This window comes from Notolabrus celidotus, chromosome 24 (genome assembly GCF_009762535.1).
Source record: "Notolabrus celidotus isolate fNotCel1 chromosome 24, fNotCel1.pri, whole genome shotgun sequence".
In the NCBI taxonomy this organism is placed as follows: Eukaryota; Metazoa; Chordata; class Actinopteri; order Labriformes; family Labridae; genus Notolabrus; species Notolabrus celidotus.
Window position 1 is genome coordinate 394065 of NC_048295.1, and position 20293 is coordinate 414357.

Consider the following 20293-nt stretch of genomic DNA (forward strand, 5'->3'; position numbering starts at 1 on the left):
GTGCCTGATGTGTCCTGGTGTGTTTTTGTGATGCCAGCTGCAGATCAGTCATCTCTCTTTCAGGGTGATAATAAAGTTAAAGGTGAAGTAAATAAAAAATGAAGCCGTGTTCAAAGAATCCTTGTGTTTATCAGTATTCTGGGATGTATTTTAAATCCCAGCCTGTAGGAGCCGCTGCAGAATTTCCTAGCTTTATTTCTTATCCATTTTTCCAGTCAGTAAATGTGATGCAGCCCCTCACAGGTCTGAAACCCATCACTTTTTGCAGCGCAGGCCACCTTCTTCCACCGACGCACCGTGAAGCTCAATACCTCCATCCATTCATCCCTCCATCCAGACCCCAGCCTGGATGCTCCAGCTCCACATTTACATTCTGCACAAATATTATTGCTCCTCATCCGGGATGTAACCGGGTTAGTGTTCATTGCGCACGGTTTTTACGCGTCGGTCTCCCCCCATGGAGGACTAGTCAGGTCGGGGATCCACCGCCCTGCAGTCTGCCTGGGAGAGACGGAGCTCCACATCAGAGGGAGTGCACCCAGCTGGGGGAAGAAAAGGCTCAAAATGGTCGATGTTTCGGGCTCCAGAGGCTCCTTTTATGAACGCGGACGAGGCGCGTCAGCCTGTCTGGGATGATGGTGAGTGTCCGACAGACGCGCACGGTGCGTCTCTTTTGTCTCAGACACACGCACGCACACACACCTGCTTTTAAAAAGAATGAAAGCAGGAGATCTGCTGTCAGATCAACAGGAGAGGAGGCCGGGGTCCCTGAAGGCATAAGTGGTGTGTTGGGTGTAGAATAGTGGGGCTGTAATTGAGGTCAGCTGGCTGCGTGTGATGGAGGTCGGTGATGTCTGACCCGGATGGACGCATCAGGGTCGATCATCATTCTCAGTCAATTGCTTCTCATTCCAGCAGATGGATGGATGAATACATGATGTGTTTACTGGGCAGAGAGAGTTAGGCTTTGTCTGGAACATGAGCTTTCCTACAAGTCCCTGAAGGGGTCTGAAACTGACTGAGGAGCAGTTTTAAACTGAGTGTAGGTTTAATAACCCATAATACAGGATAACTGGGCTGATTAAACCCTGTCAAATCTGGAATTAACATTCTCTATGTAATCCGCTCATGTGTGAGAATTCTGTTTCACTGTTCTGTGCATTGTTCAGGGAGTTTTAAAGACATTTACAAAAACCTTTTGGGTTATTTTAGATGGTTAAATTAATTAATATCAACACAACAACTGATGAAGAATCCTAAACAACACCCAGAGACTGATGAGTAAGAGACCTGTGACTCTAGTTACCAGGCCCTGGATGAACTCAGGGTGTGAGGCTTGTCTATTTCTGGTTAATGGATCTGTGTGACAAGCTTTGGAGACGCTCAGGGGTCCTCTCTGCATTATGGGTTTGATTTCTTTAGTTTGAAGTGAAGTCTGGGATTCAGGACTCACTCTTGTGCTGTGTTTGGTTTATATGTATCATGATTAGCCTGTGAAATGTTAATGATATACTGTCACATGCAGATAACCTCAGAGGTTTGACATTTCCTGAGAGCTTAGAGGTTACAAGCTCATATTTGTAAGATTTCAGGAACCATCTGTCTGTTTAGGGACCAGATGGATGAAATACACAGTGCCCTCATATTTAGGCTGACCTTAGAGAAAGAGATGGGCTCAAGTGCTCCAAGCAGCAAACACCAAATACTTAATAATTTCCATAATGGACCCCAGTTGTGTCTTCTGATTCAAACCCTCGCTGCCAGTTAAATCCCACAGATTATTTTTGAAGCTGCAGTCGGGGACATAAACTCTCACACGGGGACAAGAAGAAGCCAAGTCTTTCCTCAGCCACTGGGGCAAGAAATAGACCAGAATGCATTGCTGCCAGCAACAAGCTATGTTGAATCCTGATTGAAAAAGTTTGACTCTGAATGTTGTACCTTCATCTATAATCCAGTGCATGTTAACTGGATTGATGTTCTCTGGAGGACATCTCCGGGCATTCTGGGTAGTGTAGGAAATTGCCAACTGAGGCAGAAGCAGGTTGAAGAAAAGTGAAAGGACAATATTTCCTCTCAAAAAGAAGTCCTGATGTGTTGTGAGCTGTACAGTCTGAAGTCATGAAACAGTGAGAGCAGCTGTCTGATAAACACCCTGCAGACTTTTAACGGCCCCTGTGAGCTCTTTGTGTTTTCACTGAGTGTCAGGACGTCGTTTTACCGGAGCAGTCAGGCGGCACAGCTCGAGCTCTGCAGCCTCACTGGGGGAATGAAGATGCCACATCACGTCGCTTCAGATCCTGGAGTGGGTCAACATCTCCGGCATGAGGCTGCTCACATCCTCCCTTACCCAGCCTTCCCGCTCCTCAGCCCCCCCCCTTCCTCCAGTCTGTCTGAGTCTGGTGAGGGGATCCAGCTTATTCTCCAGCTGCTGCAGCTTCACTATGATCTGATGAACACCCAAGTTTACAGATCGAGCCACAGGCTGTGCCTCTGTTTGCATCATTGTTTATACATGTGGCACGTAATGCAGTGATGGGTTCATCATCAAATCAATAAGGTGAAGTTTGTTTTAATGATTTCCTCCATGATAAATATAAATGTAGAGATAATAATTGTTAAATGCAGTGTGTGCACTTCCCCTCTCATAGAAGCCAACTCATAATGTGTCCTGATAAATGATAGCATGACCACATCATTCCACTTGTTTACTGTTTAGCTGCTTTTACTACAACAGCATCAGCAGCAGGGTGAGAATCTGCAGCTGGCATGAAGTTCATGTCCGAGTTTGCTATACAGCGTTCATGGTCGAGCAGCAGGGATAGGACAGACATGTGCTAATGAGCGCTCAGTCTCACACAGTGAGCAGAGACCTGCAGGCGGCTGAGGCCAGATGTTGGCTCAGAGGATCAGAGCTTGTTGTTGGAGCTGACAGGTGCAGGGAGGCAGATAGTGCAAACCTGAGGAGAGTCTGGACTCTTCTATAAACTGTTGCTCTGTTCTGCAGCAGTGGTTGGGGAAATAAAGTCTTGTAATTCTGGGAAACAGCATACAAATGAATTAGATTTGTGCTGCAATAAGCTTTGTGTTTTTTATCCACGAGGTCAGAGGTCAAACCAGGTTCCTTTAGTTCTGCTGCTGTGTTCCTCTGCTTCATTATCCTCTCAGGCTGAAGCACTGAAGATAGAAATAATTGGGTTGATGATCGCAGGATCTCACTTTGGAAACCCTGTGAGAGATATCGACCCTCCTGTTGTGCGATCACATGCCAAACTGCTATTGGAGGTGTCACATAAGGGCAAGCAGAGAGCATCATGGGTTATTCCTGCACGTGTCAGGCAGTGATGAACTTCATTGCATTCCTCATGAGCAACAGAAAAGAAAACAACTGTAGTTAAGATCAACAGCACCTGAAGTCTGCTGTTGTTCTTATGCTCTCTGGATGTAATCAGATCGATGCTCTGGATAGAGAACAAGCTGTTTAACCACAGAAAACACAGAGTGGCGCTCAGACAGATGGAAAGGGAGAACAAATGTCCCATCCTAGAACCCAGCTCGCTGTTTGAAAAGGTCATTTTTGTCTCTCAGTTTATAGTACATGCAACTTTCTCCTTTAAGCTACAGAGTTACCCCTGCTGTGTTCATCTGTTTTGTGAATATAACCATAGTTAAGGAAAAAGGAAAGCAGGTTTTAGTACTGGACTGAGCTCTAACCCTGTCTTCAGTTTCTCCTTCAGGGGAACAAACATCATTGATATTCTTGTGCTGCCCCTGCAGGGTGGCAGCTGACGGGAAAACAGTGAGCTGGTCTGGAGCTGTTCAGTCATACTGAGCAGCAGGATTAGGACAGTGTGAAGAAAAGAGGCCTTTGTTGGAGAAGGTTGGCAGTTATGTAATTCTGTTTTAGTTCCTGTAAGTCCTCAGACATGCAGCTGCAGGTCTGATGTCACCTGTGAGGACCTGATGGTCGTGGCAGCCCTGAGGGATTGTAAAAAAGCCTGCTGATAATCCACAGCTTGTCTGACCTCGTCTCTGGCCGCTCAACATTCAATCGAATCTCATTATCTCTGTATCAGCGGTGAGCAGACCAAACAGAGGCGAGGATTATCAATGCTGCTCGGATGAAACAGAGGCTGATGTCAAGTGATCAAAGTGAAGACGATTAAGCTGTCAGAGTTCTCTATCCTCTTTCCTGCAGGTCGAACAAAGACACTGGCAAGTAAGGAAAGATGAAAATGATTTTTGAGCTCTTGTTTCTAAAGTTTGAGCACTTTTTAGGAGTTAGGAATCTTGGTTGTGTTTCAGTTTACTTTGGGAAAAGAGTAACACTCAGAAAGAGGAGAAAACAGCTGGTCATTGTCCTCTGTAGATCTGGAGGAAGGTTTCTAAAGTCTGATTCATAAACCCTGATGGTATGGTGCGCTAATGAAACTCACTGTTGCAGTAATGATGGATGAATTAAATATAAAGCTTGACCTATCTCGATGTAGAGATTACATTTAGGGTCTTCAGGGTTTGCTGCTTTAGTTGAGGCCATTTAGAAATAATCTGAATCATTGAGTATAAAAGAGAAAAAGCTCAGCTTCAGCTTTTTCATAACCTGTTCAAAGGAATTACCAAGCAACAAAACATACTCAGGTAGCTTCCTCTCTCATCTCCTCTGAGACTCCGTTGTTCTCTGATTGGTACCATGCTTTGGCGACATGTGATGTTCCACTATTTAGTGACAAAAATAGCTGATTAAAAAAAGAGTCTGACATGGACAAAGACCTCCTCCTCCTCCTCCTCCTCCTCCTCCTCCTCCTCCTCTCTGATTCCCTACATTCAGTCAAATCAGAGGAAGTGACATCTGCTCCATGTGGTTTTATAACCGGAGCAGCCATTCACTGGGAGCCTTACGTAACCTGCTCAGTGAGTGTCTGAGGAGGTGTGAGAACGCCTCGGCCTCTTGGTGCTTGGCGGTCGTGCCACGACTCTATCGGTGCCGTGAGGGTGTCTGTGGGTGAGAGCTGTTGATCGCTGTAAATAATATTCATCTGCACAAATCACATAATGTTCTTGTTCTGAATAAAAACAAAGTGAGTCACCCTCTTCCATTTAAGGACGAGAGCTCTCTGATGACTTTAGTCTCATGTGAACCTGACTGGCTCTCAGATCTGTGCAGAAATGTGTGTTAGCCATTTGAGGGTTCTCAGAAACTCAGAGATGCAGCATACCTTTTCATTTCAGAAACCATGATTGATGTTCTCAATCAAAAACATGACTGTAACAATGAATCCTTTAACAACATTCTGAAGTGTGTTATTTACAATCCTCCTTTTGGATTTTCCATCATTCCCTGGAAAGCAGAATTCCCCTGTCATGTTTGAAGCATTGTCTTGCAGCTGTTGTGTCATGTCCTGACCTGTCTCACTTAAACACGTGATCACACAAACAGACAGATGCAAACATCCTGCTCCCCCTGACTACATGTTCTCCTGTGTGTCACGTTTCCACTGAAGCCCCAGCCAGTATTGATTGACATGTGCAGGGGTATGGCGTTCGGTAACCAGGTTATCGGCGGGGCCATTGATGACAACAGCCTCTCTTTTTTTCCCGGAAGCTGACATGTAGTCTGTGACACTCTAGGCCTTCCGCTGCGAGCGGTGGGATGCTGGCAGCTCACTCAGGGCTCGTCATGAGCAGGCCTGTTTCTGGCAGCTATCCCACCAGCCTGTTACCTTGGATGGCTCATGAACAACACAGAGAGACAGAGAGAGGTCTGTCTGCATCATGTGCTCCGGCTCATTTTCTCATTAAGCTGCTGGAATTCAGACACGGTTTTGAGGGAGGAGAGGTTTGGATGAGGGCATGTTGCAGCCACGGTCAGACCGGCACATTTCTCAGGTCAGTGATGGAGAGAGAGGATTCATTTAAGCCAGCATGCTTTTTTAGTCCCTGAGTCTCTTGAGACATAGTGTTGGGATGTAAAGGGTGATGCTCTGATGGAGGGCTGGGCAGTGGTTCTCTCCTGTCTCTCTCCTCAGTGATCCCAAGAAAGGATTGTTTGTTGTAAAGGTTATTTTTATTCAGGTTTTTAATACACTTTATGTAGTTCCTGCCTCTAGGATTTTTTTCGGCGTTCGATGACATCCTGAGGTAGGATCCTGAACGACAGGCAGCCAAAACAAGAACATCAGACCAGCCCTCATGTTTTCATCACCCTGATCGAGTTGTTTCATTTCTTAGTGAACACCTTGAAGTTTGTATTTATCCTTGCTTTGAATCATGGGAATTATAGCCGGTCCCTAAAGGTCTGGGAAGGAGCTGAAGTGCAGTGAGTAACGCATCATGAGGCAGTTATGTAACACAGCATAGTGGGAAAGCCACTGGCATTTGTTTTCCTTTTTTCCTTTTCCTCTTTCACTTTACCTCTCCCTCTCCTCTCAGAGTGTTTGGCCCACATGCTTCAAACCCAGATAAAAGGAGTATCTGGAGGATGTCTGCCAAGCTCAGCTATGGAAACAATGCCTGTATCAGTGTGTGGGGGTCAGGAGACGGATAAAGGGTTGGAGGTTAGAGATGTTGATGGGAACAGTTGATCAGGATCAGTATGAAGAAACCAGACGTGTTTTGGGACTATCTTCACGTACGTCAATGTCTCAGAGGTCTCATAGTTAGTCTCCAGAGGGCTCCAGATCCCTGTTCTGTCTTCACCCCTCGTTGTCCTGTAACTCAGAACATCACGAAGGCTTCGCCGTCAATCCCGGCTGCGACACACGTCGTCACGTTGTTTGTTGTTGTCATGTCGATAGAGAAATCTGTTGCGTGACACATCCACAGATGACACACTTATTGCAGATGGTCTATCGTGGAGATTTTTAACTCTGAAAATGTGTTATCAGCTTAACTTTGCCTCAGATTCACAGGGGAAGGGGACCTTTCACTTTCAAAGAGTCTTTCAGTCTCAACCTCACTTGATATCCGACCAGAGGTCACTGGAGTTTGTCTCTTCATTGGTTAGAACTGTCGAGTTCATTCAGGGGGGCTCCACACTACATCTAACAGACGACCCCCTCCTGACTGGATTAACACAGCTGGATGTCTGTCAGTACACACACACACACACATGCACACACACATGCACCAAGACATCAGTGAAAAAAGGATCTCAACAGCCAAGCAGAAGAGAGGAGCAGAATTTGGAATGAAAAGGTTTTTAAATATACACATCATGAACAGATTGCATGAGTCACAGGGTTATGAAACCTGCACAGCCCTCTGTGCACGGAGCAGACGCTGAAACTAGAACATTTTTTAAAGCTGAACGTGTCTTAAACATCATCAAGAGGCAGAAATTAAAACGTGATGCTCAGAAGGTGACACTGTTGAACAAAAGGAGCTGAGCTGTGTTGTGGACTTTAGACCCAAAGCAGCACGTGGTTTCTCCTCCTCTGAGGTTATTAATAGACACTTTCTGCTTTATTCATGAAAAGAGTTCATCGTGTTTTCATTCGCCCCTGCTGCAGAGTTCAGACTGATGATGTCATCAGTGAACTGCACATTTGTGTCAGTGTGTCCTGCTCTCACTAAGTGATCCTTAAACAGTTTGGACTACAGTGAACTCAGAACGAGAGACTGACTGCTGTGGCTGGGAGTTTTATTGTTTCTGACACAATATGTGGAGGAGAGATTTGAGATTTGTCTCTGAGCACAGCTGATTGATACGTCTGCTCACTGTGTGATGGAAAGGTTAATTAAATATTCATTTTTTCATTGTGACAAGATTCATTTTACTAAATTCAAATGCTCAGAAGCCTTCAGTCTAAATTTGGGTTCATCATTTCAGGCTGACAGACGAGCTCTGCAGAGGACGAGTCAGATTCAAACATTTGGATGGAGCCTCTCAGTCTTTGATTGATTTAACATACTGGGAGTCATTAAAGGACTTTAGGTAATATTCAATAGATGTCAGGGTGAAGGGAGAGGAGAAGAACATCTAAACCAGCTTATATTAAAAATGTAAGCCTGCGTCTTTGTACCCCATGTGTACTTGCAGTCTTCTTCTTGACTCTCTTTATTGGTCGCTGCTGTTATGATTGAAAAAGATTTTATAAGTGATTAAAAATATGATGTCTTTAGGAGCGGGACCTGCCATGTAACACACACTTTCACTCAAACACACACACACATACTCTCACACATGATCACAGTCAGAGGAAACAGACAAGGCCACTGATTGGCCCTCATGCTGTTGCTATGGAAGTTTAAGCAGCTCTTCCATTGGTCAGACTTTGGACCAGAGCCAACTGCTAGGCTGTCTGTCAGCATCCCTTTGTAGTCATGGCAACAGACAGGAAGCAGGCCGAGAGGAGGGGAACTGTGTTGTTGTTGTTGTTTTTGTTGCTGCAGCTGATTGGGACAGCAGAAGAAGAAGAAGCTCCTCTGTTCTTTATTTCCTCTTTTTTTCACAGGATGATCTGCAAACATAAAAAAACTGCACGTTTGATCTGCAATACAAAAATGGCTTAATGCTTTTACACACACACACAAACACGGGTTCACTCAGCCATGACCCGCTAATCCTCCTCCCAGAGATGATTATTAATACGACATGTTCGGATGGAAGTGGGGATCAAAATGAGGAAAGACTTTGTGTTTACTGAGAGTGTGTGTTTGGCATGTGTGTGTTTGCCCTTGTGTGTGTGTGTGAAGACATTTTTTGGGGCTTTATTGAAGTTTTTATCAGCTTCTTCCAACTGAGGTTTTGTATTACGGCTCTATTCAAATGCAAATGCTTCTGTCCCCATCCGACGCACACTGTGCAGTCGACTAAGTGCTCCATAAACACAGACACATTTCCTCATTTCACTTTCTATTGTCTTAGAGCTCAAAGCAGTGAACACTTCTGAAAGAACAGTTAGCAGTGCACATTGAATGTGTGTATTACAGTGTGTGACTGGCTGTGCTTGTAGTCTCTTTAAAGCTCCACCTGCTGCCTGAAGTTGGGCTGCCTTAATCAAAAAGTTGTGATGCCTTTAGAGGTTATTTTGCACAAAGTAAGAGGTCAAAGGTCATGTTTAAAGCAGCAGCAGCTAGACACAGAAATGATTTATCACTCATCCACTTTGTCTGCTTTTCTCGTGATTTGTCCAACATGCACGACCAGTTTCAGCCCCCATACATGACACAAAGTGATAATTATCCACACTGTCATGACTCAGCCCTCAGGGAGGAAACTAACAAGAGACAGAGGGAGGAAAGTGAGTGATGAAAGTGAGGTAGGATGGAGAAAAAAAAGTAGGGCAAAAGGAAGCACTTGAGGAAGAGCAAGTAGGATGTGTGACAGAAGGAAACAAAAGAGGGAGAGAGGGATGGAGGAGCTCATGAATATCAGAGCAAAGTTCCCTAGACGAGAGTTGCATAAGCAACTTTGACCCAGAAACCTTACACAGTCAGACTGAACCCAAATCACCCCGAGATGGAGAGAACAAAAACAGCCAGGGAGGGAGGGAGGGAGGGAGGAGGAGGTGAATGTGGAATTAGCTACCTCCTCATTATTGTATTTGTTCTCATCTTTTAAATTAGTTGTGTTCCCTCTTGTATTTGACTTACATAACATTATCACTCTTAAAGGAATAGGAGGTTTTCTTTTGTGCTGGCATGTGAGTCTTTAAGTCTTTGTTTCGTGTGATTGCAGATATCCTGAGAAGGTTGTGGATTTCACAACATTTGACTTGAGACATGCAAATTTAGATTTCAGGATAAAGCATTTCAACTTGTTTACAATGCACTGTTTGCATACATCAGTGTCTTTTGACTTGAAATTCTCGTTCTACGTGTTTGTGGGCGTTCTAGTAGTAGCAGTACGCCTACATTACTATATATATAAAACTAAGCTTCTGAGTGAAACATACATCCCTTCGTTCTTTGTATTGTAAGGAGAGGACTGAGGAAAAGTTAAGGATTGAAAGAGAACAGGGAGGAAACCAAGAGATTTGAAGAATGAAGGAGAGAGGAAACGGGGTGAATCAAGGTGAGATTTAGAAGGCACGCCAGGAAACTGCTGCTGCTTCTGCTGCTGCTGCAGACACTCACAAACAAAGGGAGACACAAAGAAGGGGAGAATCCAGACACATTTATTTACCAAGTGCTGTGAACAAAGGACATTACAGGAATACAGATGAGGTTTTAGGAGAGTGAGAGCTGAGGACACCACACAGGACGACCCAGGGAGGAGGTAAAGAACTTAACTTAGAGACGGTAGAGATGGTTACAGTGACAGGACTGAATACACTGCAGAGTGTTAATGTTGACATGATTTAGAAACTGCAGGTGAATAAGAGATACAGCTTGATGAATTATGATAACTCGTAGAAACTCTCCTAAGTCTTTCTTCTTCTCTTTCCTCCACAGGTGAAACCATGCGGCTGGGTGGTGCCCCATAGCCTCCCCTGTCCCTCACCTCCTACCTGATCTCCTCTCCTCCTCTGTCTCTCCTCTCTCCATCCCCTCTTGCTTCCTGGTCACCATGTCGACTACCCTGGATACAATGCTGGCCCATCCTGATCAGGAGCTAAGCCCAGAGCGACTGGATGGCTGCGGGGACCCTGGAGACCGCTACAAAGTGGTTCCCTCTGTGGTCTGCTCCATGTGCTGTCTCTTTGGCATAATTTACTGCTTTTTTGGTAAGTCCTGAATGCTTCTTAACTTTAAAATCTTTGCTCAAAGTGTGACCAGATTGCAATGAATGATACAGTGCTGTAATCATGTGTCTTCATGTGTCTTCAGGCTATCGCTGCTTCAAAGCAGTGATGTTCCTGACGGGCCTGATGTTTGGCTCCGTTGTCATCTTCATGCTCTGCTACAAGGAGCGCGTTCTGGACACCCAGCTGAGCGTGGAGGCCTCGGTGGGCATCGGCCTTGGCATCGGCACGCTCTGCGGCCTCGTCACCATGCTGGTTCGCAGCGTGGGCCTTTTTATGGTGGGCCTGCTGCTGGGCCTTCTGGTGGCCGTGGCTACCCTGGTAGGCATGGAGGAGCTGTCCGACAGCCCGCCGCGCTCCGTCTGGGTGCCTCTGGGCGTGCTGCTTGGCCTGGGCATGCTGTTCGCCGTGCTCACCCTGCAGTGGCAGCGCCTCTTTACCACGCTGTCCACATCTATGTTTGGTGCGGCGGTCATCACTGTGGCTGTGGACTACTTCGTGGAGCTCTTCGCCCTTGTGCTTTACATGTATGAGCGACTGAAAGCAGCGCCTGGCAAGCCCGTGTGCTGGCTAACATGGGTGGTGTTGGGGGTGTGGCCTGCCCTCACTCTGCTGGGTGTCATAGTGCAGTGGAAGGTGACAGCTGAGGGATACTCCCATACAAAGGGTGAGGAAAACTGTGCATGTATATTTATTTATTTATATGTGCATGGACGATGGCAAGCTGTGATCTTCACTTTGGCATGCTTCAGAGCAAAACAAGGTAAAAGCCCTCATCTTCTTCTTTTTGACCTCCGTCTGTCCTCTGCAGTCATCATCAGCCGGCAGCAGAGGAGAATGCAGGTGATGCGGATTCGTCAACGGGACGACCGCTATCGTAAGAAGAAAAAGAAGCAGCAGCACGGCTCGTCCTCCACCCATCAGAACCCGGCCAAACAGCTTCACGCTGAGCCTGCATACCGACGCAAACCCAACCCGATCCGCCGCTACGACACAGACGTCCTCTCACCAGTGAGGAACACTCTTCTCATTCGTTGTCAGAGATATTTTGTGCTTGCCACTGATTGTTATCTGTTCTGTGGTGCTCCTTGTTCCACTATCTGTTGTGTAATGTTTCAGTCTTTGTCCATGCATCTCTTTTCTTTAAACGCCGTTCTCTTCTCCCCATCCAGAGCTACATCCAGAGTTTCAGGGACCGGCAGGTGCAGGGGCAGCCCTTTCCCAGCCGGCTGGTCGGTGGACCCCACTCTGTGGTGGATGTTGGCTATGACTGTGGCTCTACAGCACCACTCACCGGAGCTGCAGGACCTTCACTACGGGTCTGACCACTCCTTCACCTCCCAGAGGCTTGAGCACTACATTCAAACAGGGAGACACATGACTGCAACCACAGCCCCACGTGGGTGAAATTACACCTGTGTTACAGCAAACCACCACTGGGTTTCATTACAGAGGGTTTAAAGATTATCAGGATTTAGCTACACAGAGGAGGGGAATTTATTTATGGCTGGATTTTCCTAAAATGCGACATGTGTTCATCTTTTTATTCGCTCTATGTTGGTTCATAAAGCTCCACTCTTTTTGTGGCTTCCTACTGGAGCCCTGGATGTGTTGCAGAGGTTAGGCTGACCTCATATCACTGACTTTCAGTAGATCCAAATGCACAAATGCATGCACGCACTTGGACAAACACAAACAGCAGCTGCAATCTGAAGGGTTCGATGAAGAATCCCAGAGCAGCCTGCTGTACCTGGCCCCGGCATTCATCTCACTGTCTAAAGTCAAACCGATCAGGGATCGCAGTTTCAGTGCAAACCTGCCTCAGGTTCAAACACAGGCATTGTATGAAATATCAGAATACAACTTGCACTTGTTCTGTGTTCTGTTCTGTGTTGTTTCCAGCACTGTTACTGTTGCTACAGAAGCAACTTGTTCCTCAGCCTGTAGGGATCTGAAATGTCCAGCAACCATCAACTATAAATGGAAGTAAGGGCCCTTTTATGAAAACCAGGATCTTTTATTTGCTCTCTGTGCCATCAGGACAACAAAAGTTCTTCTTAAAATGAAGAGAGACCTCTTTAATGTTTCTAAAGGTGGGAAACCCTTTGTCACCCTTGGTGCTGGACGATTCGCCTCTTTAAGTGTGAACCTGCTCTCCGTTGGCCAGGGAGTCTGTTTTTAATGGGTGCCTTGCCCCTCCATGGACTATACCATTCAGCGAAGGGAGGGGGGTTACTGGCAGATCTCCCATCGGTGGCTTGTTTTTGCATTAAATGTGATCACAGAAGGATTTTAAGGGGGTAGCCATGGAGCTACAATAAGCAGGGTTAAATGAGTTCTATTGGCTTGTTGTCCCCACAGATGCCTGGATACAAGAGGAGGATTTAGGTTAAGCTGACAACAAGGAAGCCATATTTACACTGGCACTCAGCCGAGATATCACACACATAGAAAAAGATTTTGAAGGTTTTCAAAAAAGAAACAAAAATCCCATATTTTTCAATTTCACTCCTGAAATGCAAAATGTTCACTCAGCACGTTTATTTCCATTGCTAAACAGAGTCTTATTCACAAGCACAGCTATAAGACATGTTTAACTCCTTCCTTTTAGCCACTCAGATCAGTTGGCTCTGGGGAAACAGAACCATGTTGCTGCTTTCTGCTGCAAGGCAATCAGAACTCCTGCCAAAATCAGAAAAACTAAATCAGCAAAAGAAATCCAGTCACGGCTAAGGTCGACTGAAATCTGACATTATACACTGATTAGAAAATGTGACCACTGGAGAGCACTTTAAATAAACACAGCCGGGCTGAGATGCTGATGTAAATGAGGCTCATAGGGTCTGAATGATAAAGTGGACGAGTGGCCATACAGTCTTGTACTTAAACCAACTAATCCTTCCAACATGTGCATTGATTTTCTTTATTTAGGACAATATAACATTTTTGTCACCTGTGAAAATGTGAATACTTTGTTATCTTTGACCTTTGAAAAGGAAAAGCAAGCAAATTCTGGGTGCAGGGTTAGGGTATGTGGTACATTTTTTAAAATTCATCTCTGGGAAACAGAAACGCATGAATTCACCTCCACCTTTCCCAGTCCACCCTGTGTGGCTCCATTTTGGCCTCCACCGAACACCCTCCACCCCCTTCATGTGCATCAATGTGAAATTTGTACATAAAACACAGCACTTACTAACGTTTTTGTTACTTTTATTAACTTCTTTTTCATTTTGTTAGAAATCTAATTTAATTGAGACATGTTCTTTTCCTGTGGGATGTATTTATTCGCTGATTTATTTATTTTTGAGACGTTCTGTAAAGGAGAGTGCAATGTCATCACTGTAGGCCAGTAACTCCATGCTTTTTAAAAAATTGAATTATGATTATGATTATTAAAGCATGTGTTCTTATGGGCCTGATACAATCAATGCGTCTGGGTCATCTTTGAGCTGAAGGACGTTTGAACATCAGTAAGCTGGAACATGAAATCTGCTTCAACTTTATTAGTGAATAATATTTGAAGGTCACTGGGATTACCTCTCTCTCTCTCTCTCTCTGTCTCTCTCTGTCTCTGTCTCTGTCTTCGTTATATTTCCTTTCTCACTCCACCTCTCTGCTCTTATCTCTCTTAATCTCCAGACACCTTTTAATCTCCTCCTCCATCTCTGCATTTTCATCTGTCCTCTCTGTGTCCTTCTATTGATAAGCACAAACACACACATACACATAAACTTATTCTCTTTGTTCATGCTCCTGATCAAGAAATGGGACTCTGACTTGTTTGCGTATTTATTTAAAAGACAGATTTAAGAGTGTTTGCAGTCCCAGAGTTGCTTTACATTTTTTGTAAAGTATAATTTTTGATGTTCTAAATTGAATATTTTAGCACTTTACTGCATAAAAGTCTTCATGTAATATCATTTTTACTCTGGTAAAAGTCCCTTTTGTTTTTCTCCAGCAGCCCACCCTCGATTTTTCAGGTGGCTATAAATTGGAGATGTTTTTGCAGCCTGTTCATCTGAGGTCAGCGACCAGCATGTATTTTGAAGCTAACTAAAATGAAAACAAAGAAGAGATAAGAGAACCCAGGTAAAGATAAAGAAACCTCCATCCTGCTTCATACTCGCCTATCAGTTACTTCCTAAGAAGTTCAGTTCAGGCCACTTCCATGAGCTTGTACCGTCCTTTACTTTTACTTTTTATTTTTTTCACTTTTCTTGTTTTTTTTTCCAACACCAGACCGACTCCGAGGACAACAGATGTTCTTTTTGTTTCTTCTGCTGTCTTTATCTTCTGCAGGTTGTTACATGATGTCCTGCTGGTGCTGTGTTGACTCGCTGACAACCTGCAGAGCAGAATCACAGCAATCAGGAGACATTGAAAAATGTGTAAATATACAGTGTGAGTGTGCACATGAGGTCTCTGAGTAAATACACTGCTCTTTATCTCAGAGTGAAAGAGCCCCATCTGTGAAGAGTCTGTGTGGTGTCCTCTGAGTGTAGAATCACTTACAGTTTTTTAATATGCAAATGTATGAAAGCAGTTTCTACATTTTGAAAGGTTAATTTGTCTTGATTATGTATCCTGAGAGCATAGCTGTCTGTATGACATTATAGATTACTTGATTTCTGTTGGAAATAGTTAAAATGATCTGAAAAAAAACAGCCTGATGCCATCAGCACTAACAGTCAGAGTCTGCTAGGCTTGCAGGGAGATGAGGATCTTGTAGTGATGCAAAGAAGCTTTATTGAAAATAAAAGAGCAACCATGACCTGCCTCAGCATGTCTGGGATGGATGTTTACCCGGGTGTAACGTGTCTCCACATGGCTGGGCCAGGATGCTAGGCTAGAAGTGGCATGCTGTGAACTCGTCACTGCATGTGTGTAGGTGTGTTTACTCGGAACAGTCACGAATGCCTTCATGATGATATGAAAAACAATCTGTGGTGCAGATAAGTCCAGGAACTGAAGAATGCTGGCTGCTCCAAAGGTTTTATATGAGTTGTTTCTTTAAATTGGAGCCCCCTCCAAATAAAGGTCACATGTTTCATTTCTAAAATAGCAGTAACTGTGAATATGTCAGCTAAAACTGTAGCTTTACCTCTCCATCGCGGGTTTCAATGGTCTTGATTAGGACTGTTTTCTTTGAATGCAACTCAGAAGAGCGCTGCTGGTGCTCCGGGCTGGTCTCTGTTCAAATGAAGCAGGAACAAAGTTCATATTACTGACAGAGGTTTCACAACTACTAAAATCATTTTGGATGAAGTAGAAGAAGAAAATAAGAACACTTTTATGCAGTTTTACAGATTTCAGGGTCTTTGAACTTTCTGTTTCTGTGAATTGGCATAAAGGATGTCATGTGAGCACCACCTCTGTCTGATATGAAATGATGATAGATTATAAATCAGGGGTAAAAACTCCATCTGTAAGTGAACTGCATTGTGGGTAAGTGAAGCTGCAGACCCTGTGCTGGTTATAGAGATGTGTGTCCTCTTGTGGTGTGTTCAGATAACTGCAGGTGGGGTCTTACCTCTGAAGCTCAGAGTGGAGTAGCTCTGCACAGGCACGGTTATCCTGCACATGCAGAAAGAAAGCAGTTCAACAAAGTATAACATTGTTTAATTGTAAGTTGAGGAAATGCAAACTGGCCTACAACCTGTGGAGAAACTAGCATCACCTGCTCTCCTCCCCCTCCAGCAGCTTCCTGTAGGTGGCGATCTCCATATCCAGAGCCATCTTGATGTTGAGCAGATCCTGGTACTCTCTGAGGTGGCGTGCCATCTCGTCCTTCATGTTAGCGATCTCTGCCTCCAGCCGGGCAATGTTGTCCTGGAAACCACCCGCCTCACGTCCATGGCGATCCTCCATGTCCCTCATCTGCCTCATCAGGGACTCGTTCTGGATTTGACCAGGAGACAAGACAGAAACTATTGGAACAGGATGAGGTGCAGCAGCAGCTTCAAAGTGTTTTCTTTGTGTTTGGGAGAGACGTACGGTTCCTTTCAGAGAGTCGATCTCGCAGGTGTAGGCCTGGATCTGGTGTCTGAACTCCATGGTCTCCTGCCGGGCCTGCTTCAGTGACTCGTTGTTCTTACTCACTGCCTGGTTCAGGTCAGACACCTGACGAAACAAAGGTCAAAGGTCAGGTTTCACTGGAGTTAGAGCATCACTGTATATATAGTCTGAACATATTTTATACACCTTGTGTTAACAATCTCTCTCTCTGTCTTACCTTTGACTTGTACCAATCCTCAGCCTCAGCAATGTTCTTGGCAGCGATGCCCTCGTACTGGGCTCTGATGTCTCTTAGTGCTGCTGTCAGGTCCGGCTTAGACATGTCCATCTGGATCTGCACCTGAGTCTCCTGCATCTGAGTCTGCAGCTCGCGGATCTCCTGCAAGCAGAGGAAGGAGAAGTGAGGTCAGGATAAACAGGGGTTAGAGCTGTGTGGTTTGATTTTGCAAACCAGGTCTCTTCAGGCCTCCAATGCAATATGTATCTGATTTCCAGCACCCCCAAAACATGCACACTCTTATCATGTAACCATCACCAGGCAGTCTCCAGGCTGGGAGTGCTCACACACAATTACCAGGAACATGACATCGACATGAATTCATTTCCTGGAGGCTTACCCAGGAAGTAACCTCTACCAGTGACCCCAAAACCTGTTTTCCCTGAACACCATGTTTACCATTAAGAAGCCTTTATTCATAAATTTGTCACTGAAAGAAGCTTAGTCAGGAACACACACACACACACACATACACACACACCTAAGCTTACAAGCCTCTGTGGACCGGGGACGAGGATGTCCAGTGTTGGTACACAGAGTCATTTTTAGCCGTACATCTGCTGCGTGAGATTTCAGAGCTCTGCTGTAACACAGTTCAGGCGTGCTGCCAGCTCACAAGCTCTGTGTGTGTTTATTTCACAAATTGTATGCTTCACTCATGCTCTTGTTGTCTTGTTGTTGCACACACTAACACACAAACATTAACAAATGTAACAACAGATGCTGACATACACACAGACACACAGACACTCAGACAAACTAGCAGAGTGCACACATAATCCAAACAGACAACAGACAAAAGGGGAGGAGAGATTTAGAGTAATATGTGGTCTCTTTCCCTGAATGAACTTTGTGATCTCTTATCTTACTTAGAACAAATACATTTGTGCCTATCTGAAGTCAAGATATGTCTCAGGATGCACTGGGTTTTGTGAAGGTAACAGCAGCAGCACCGTCTTTTTATCCTAATAACAGAACATCAAAATGAACGTGAGACGAAGGAAAAGAAAGAACCTCTTCATGGATCCTTTTCAGGAACGCGATCTCCTCTTGCAGCGTCTCAATGCGTCTCTCCAGGTCCAGACGAGCCAGAGTGGCAGCATCCACATCCTGCAACAGTTTGGAAATCATCATTTAAACATGTTCAAAATTAGTATGCAGTTTTCTTTAACTTGTACTATTTCTTTAACAGTACTAGAACTACTTAAGGCCTGTATAAGGTACAGAGGGTAACACTCACCGCCCTGAACGCAGCCAGGTTGTTTTCTGCGTCCTCTTTCTGGAGAATCTCTTCCTGGAGTCTGGAGCGGATGGCAGACATCATAAACAAGAGACAAATTAGTCAACATGTCTTGTGGATTTGTCATCCAACTAAAATTTGAGTTCCAATGGAGGACCTCTGTGACTATTTATTGTTTTAACTTCTCTCCTGGTTGTTATAAAGCTGGCACTCAAGATGTAAACAGGGAGGGAGAAAGAGGGAGGATCATTAAGGGCCTGCAGACATGTAGGAGTGCTTTCCTCTCCTTATATAGAAGAACACAGTGTAAACATGCTGTGTGTGTGTGCGTGCGTGTGTGTGTGTGTGTGTGTGTGTCAGACTCTTCCACAGGCAGTAACAGAAACACACTCACACACACATAAAGCAACGATGATTTGAAACACTGTACACATGGATGTTTAAAAGAGACACACACCCACCTGAGTTTAAGCTTGTCCACATCATCAACCAGGTTGTCCCGCTCTACCTCAAAACGTGACCTCTGATTGGTCAGGATCTCCACCTGCCTCCTCAGCTCGCTCATCTCCTCCTCATAGAGGTCAGCGATGCGTGTTGGCTCTCGTCCACGCAGGCGCTCCACCTCCACTGCCATGGCCTGGTTCTGCTGCTCCAGGAAGCGGACCTTCTCAATGTAGCTGGCAAAGCGGTCATTCAGATGCTGCAGTTCTGCCTTCTCATTGGTGCGTGTGGTCAGAAACTCCTGGTTGAGAGCATCTGCCAGACTGAAGTCCAGCGTCTCGCCCATCCCAGCATAGGAACGGCCGGCAGAGACCCGGGAAGAGCCCAGAGGTTTCCCATAGAGGCTGGAGGAGACCCTGTAGGCAGGTGTGGAGCTGGTCTTGGTCACCTCGTAGACCCGAGAGGTGACATGCCCCCCTCCACCACCACTGTGGCCCAGCATGGAGCGGTTGAGGGAGGGTGAGGCGTAGCCGCCCTGGCCGAAGTGTCGGCGGTAGGAAGAGGCGGTTTGGGCGGAGGAACTGTAGGAGGCCATGATGGATCAGAGAGCCTGCTGAGGAGAGCACTGAAGAAGAACTTACTGCCCTTGCTATTTGTAGTTACCCCCTCCCTCGCTTTGAACACCCTCCTCTCTGAGAACTGCCCTCCCTGAGTCAGTCTGGTCTGTCATCTCTCCCTTTCTGTCTTTGGCTCTCTTTTTACACTCTCTTTCTTTCTTTTTCAATGTTTTCAGTCTCTTTATACTACCTCTCTTTTTTCAAACCCTCACTTTTCTATCTCACTCAGTTTTGACCTCCTATACCCCCTCTCCATTCTGACGACGAGAAGGGATCACTGATTTGACCGGCCTGTGTTCTGTGATGCTTCATGAGGCTTCATTGATCAATGCAGACTGCAGTAATGCCAAATGTGACCCAAACCATCCCTAATTTTAGCCAAAGAGTTTTTGCCCCTCAAACATGGTGTTTCAGATCACCAAACACAAATACTGATCAGAGACCAGCAGCCTGTTTCATGAAAAAGACCTGTTGAATCAGAGTCTCATGAGAAAGTCCACTTCTCCTACTTCTATGACCTCACTACATAACGATGTGAGGATGCAAGGATAGATGGTGTCCTTTGGAGCTCTGCGTCGTCCTCACATGGTGAAGCTGTGCAGGTTGTTAATGACAGCATCTGTGGGGGAAAGCTTTGACTAACCTGCCTTAAAAAGGAAAACTATCTCATCCTGTGAGACAGAGAGGGACAATATGTGTCTGCAAGTGCTCCCACAGATGGGAAAGTTACGATCCCAAACAATACGTGCCATTGATGATGGTATCACCAGAGTGTGTGACAGTGAAGTGGATTTGAAGGAGTTTTTTTTCTTTAATAGCAGACTTTAATATCAGCTACAAGTTGATCTTGCACCACCTGTTAATGACCCATCCGCCTTCTACATATTATTCATACTCCTCACCTCCTGTAGTCCCACAGGCTGTCCATCACACATGTGTAATCTCGCCTTTACAAGTTAAAGACATTAAGATAGATGTTGTGGCTTAAAAACAATGAGAGGAGTTTTAAAAGCGT

The 20293-nt window shown here is 45.2% G+C and overlaps 2 protein-coding genes across 2 annotated transcripts; one reads left to right on the forward strand and one right to left on the reverse strand.

The window, feature by feature from the left end:
- Positions 1-218: 218 nt before the first annotated feature.
- Positions 219-14112, forward strand: tmem198b (transmembrane protein 198b). Its single transcript, XM_034677519.1, has 5 exons — positions 219-638; positions 10396-10667; positions 10771-11352; positions 11497-11696; positions 11858-14112. Exons 2-5 carry the CDS (start codon positions 10511-10513, stop codon positions 12008-12010), a joined length of 1092 nt encoding a protein of 363 aa, XP_034533410.1. The 5' UTR covers positions 219-638; positions 10396-10510; the 3' UTR covers positions 12011-14112.
- desmb (desmin b) lies at positions 13595-19293 on the reverse strand. Its single transcript, XM_034677518.1, has 9 exons — positions 18682-19293; positions 18221-18281; positions 17995-18090; positions 16921-17082; positions 16683-16808; positions 16366-16586; positions 16219-16262; positions 15790-15878; positions 13595-15033 (listed from the first exon to the last, which is right to left on the reverse strand). The coding sequence occupies exons 1-9, from the start codon at positions 19254-19256 to the stop codon at positions 14992-14994; spliced, it is 1416 nt and encodes a 471-aa protein (XP_034533409.1). The 5' UTR covers positions 19257-19293; the 3' UTR covers positions 13595-14991.
- Positions 19294-20293: the final 1000 nt, after the last annotated feature.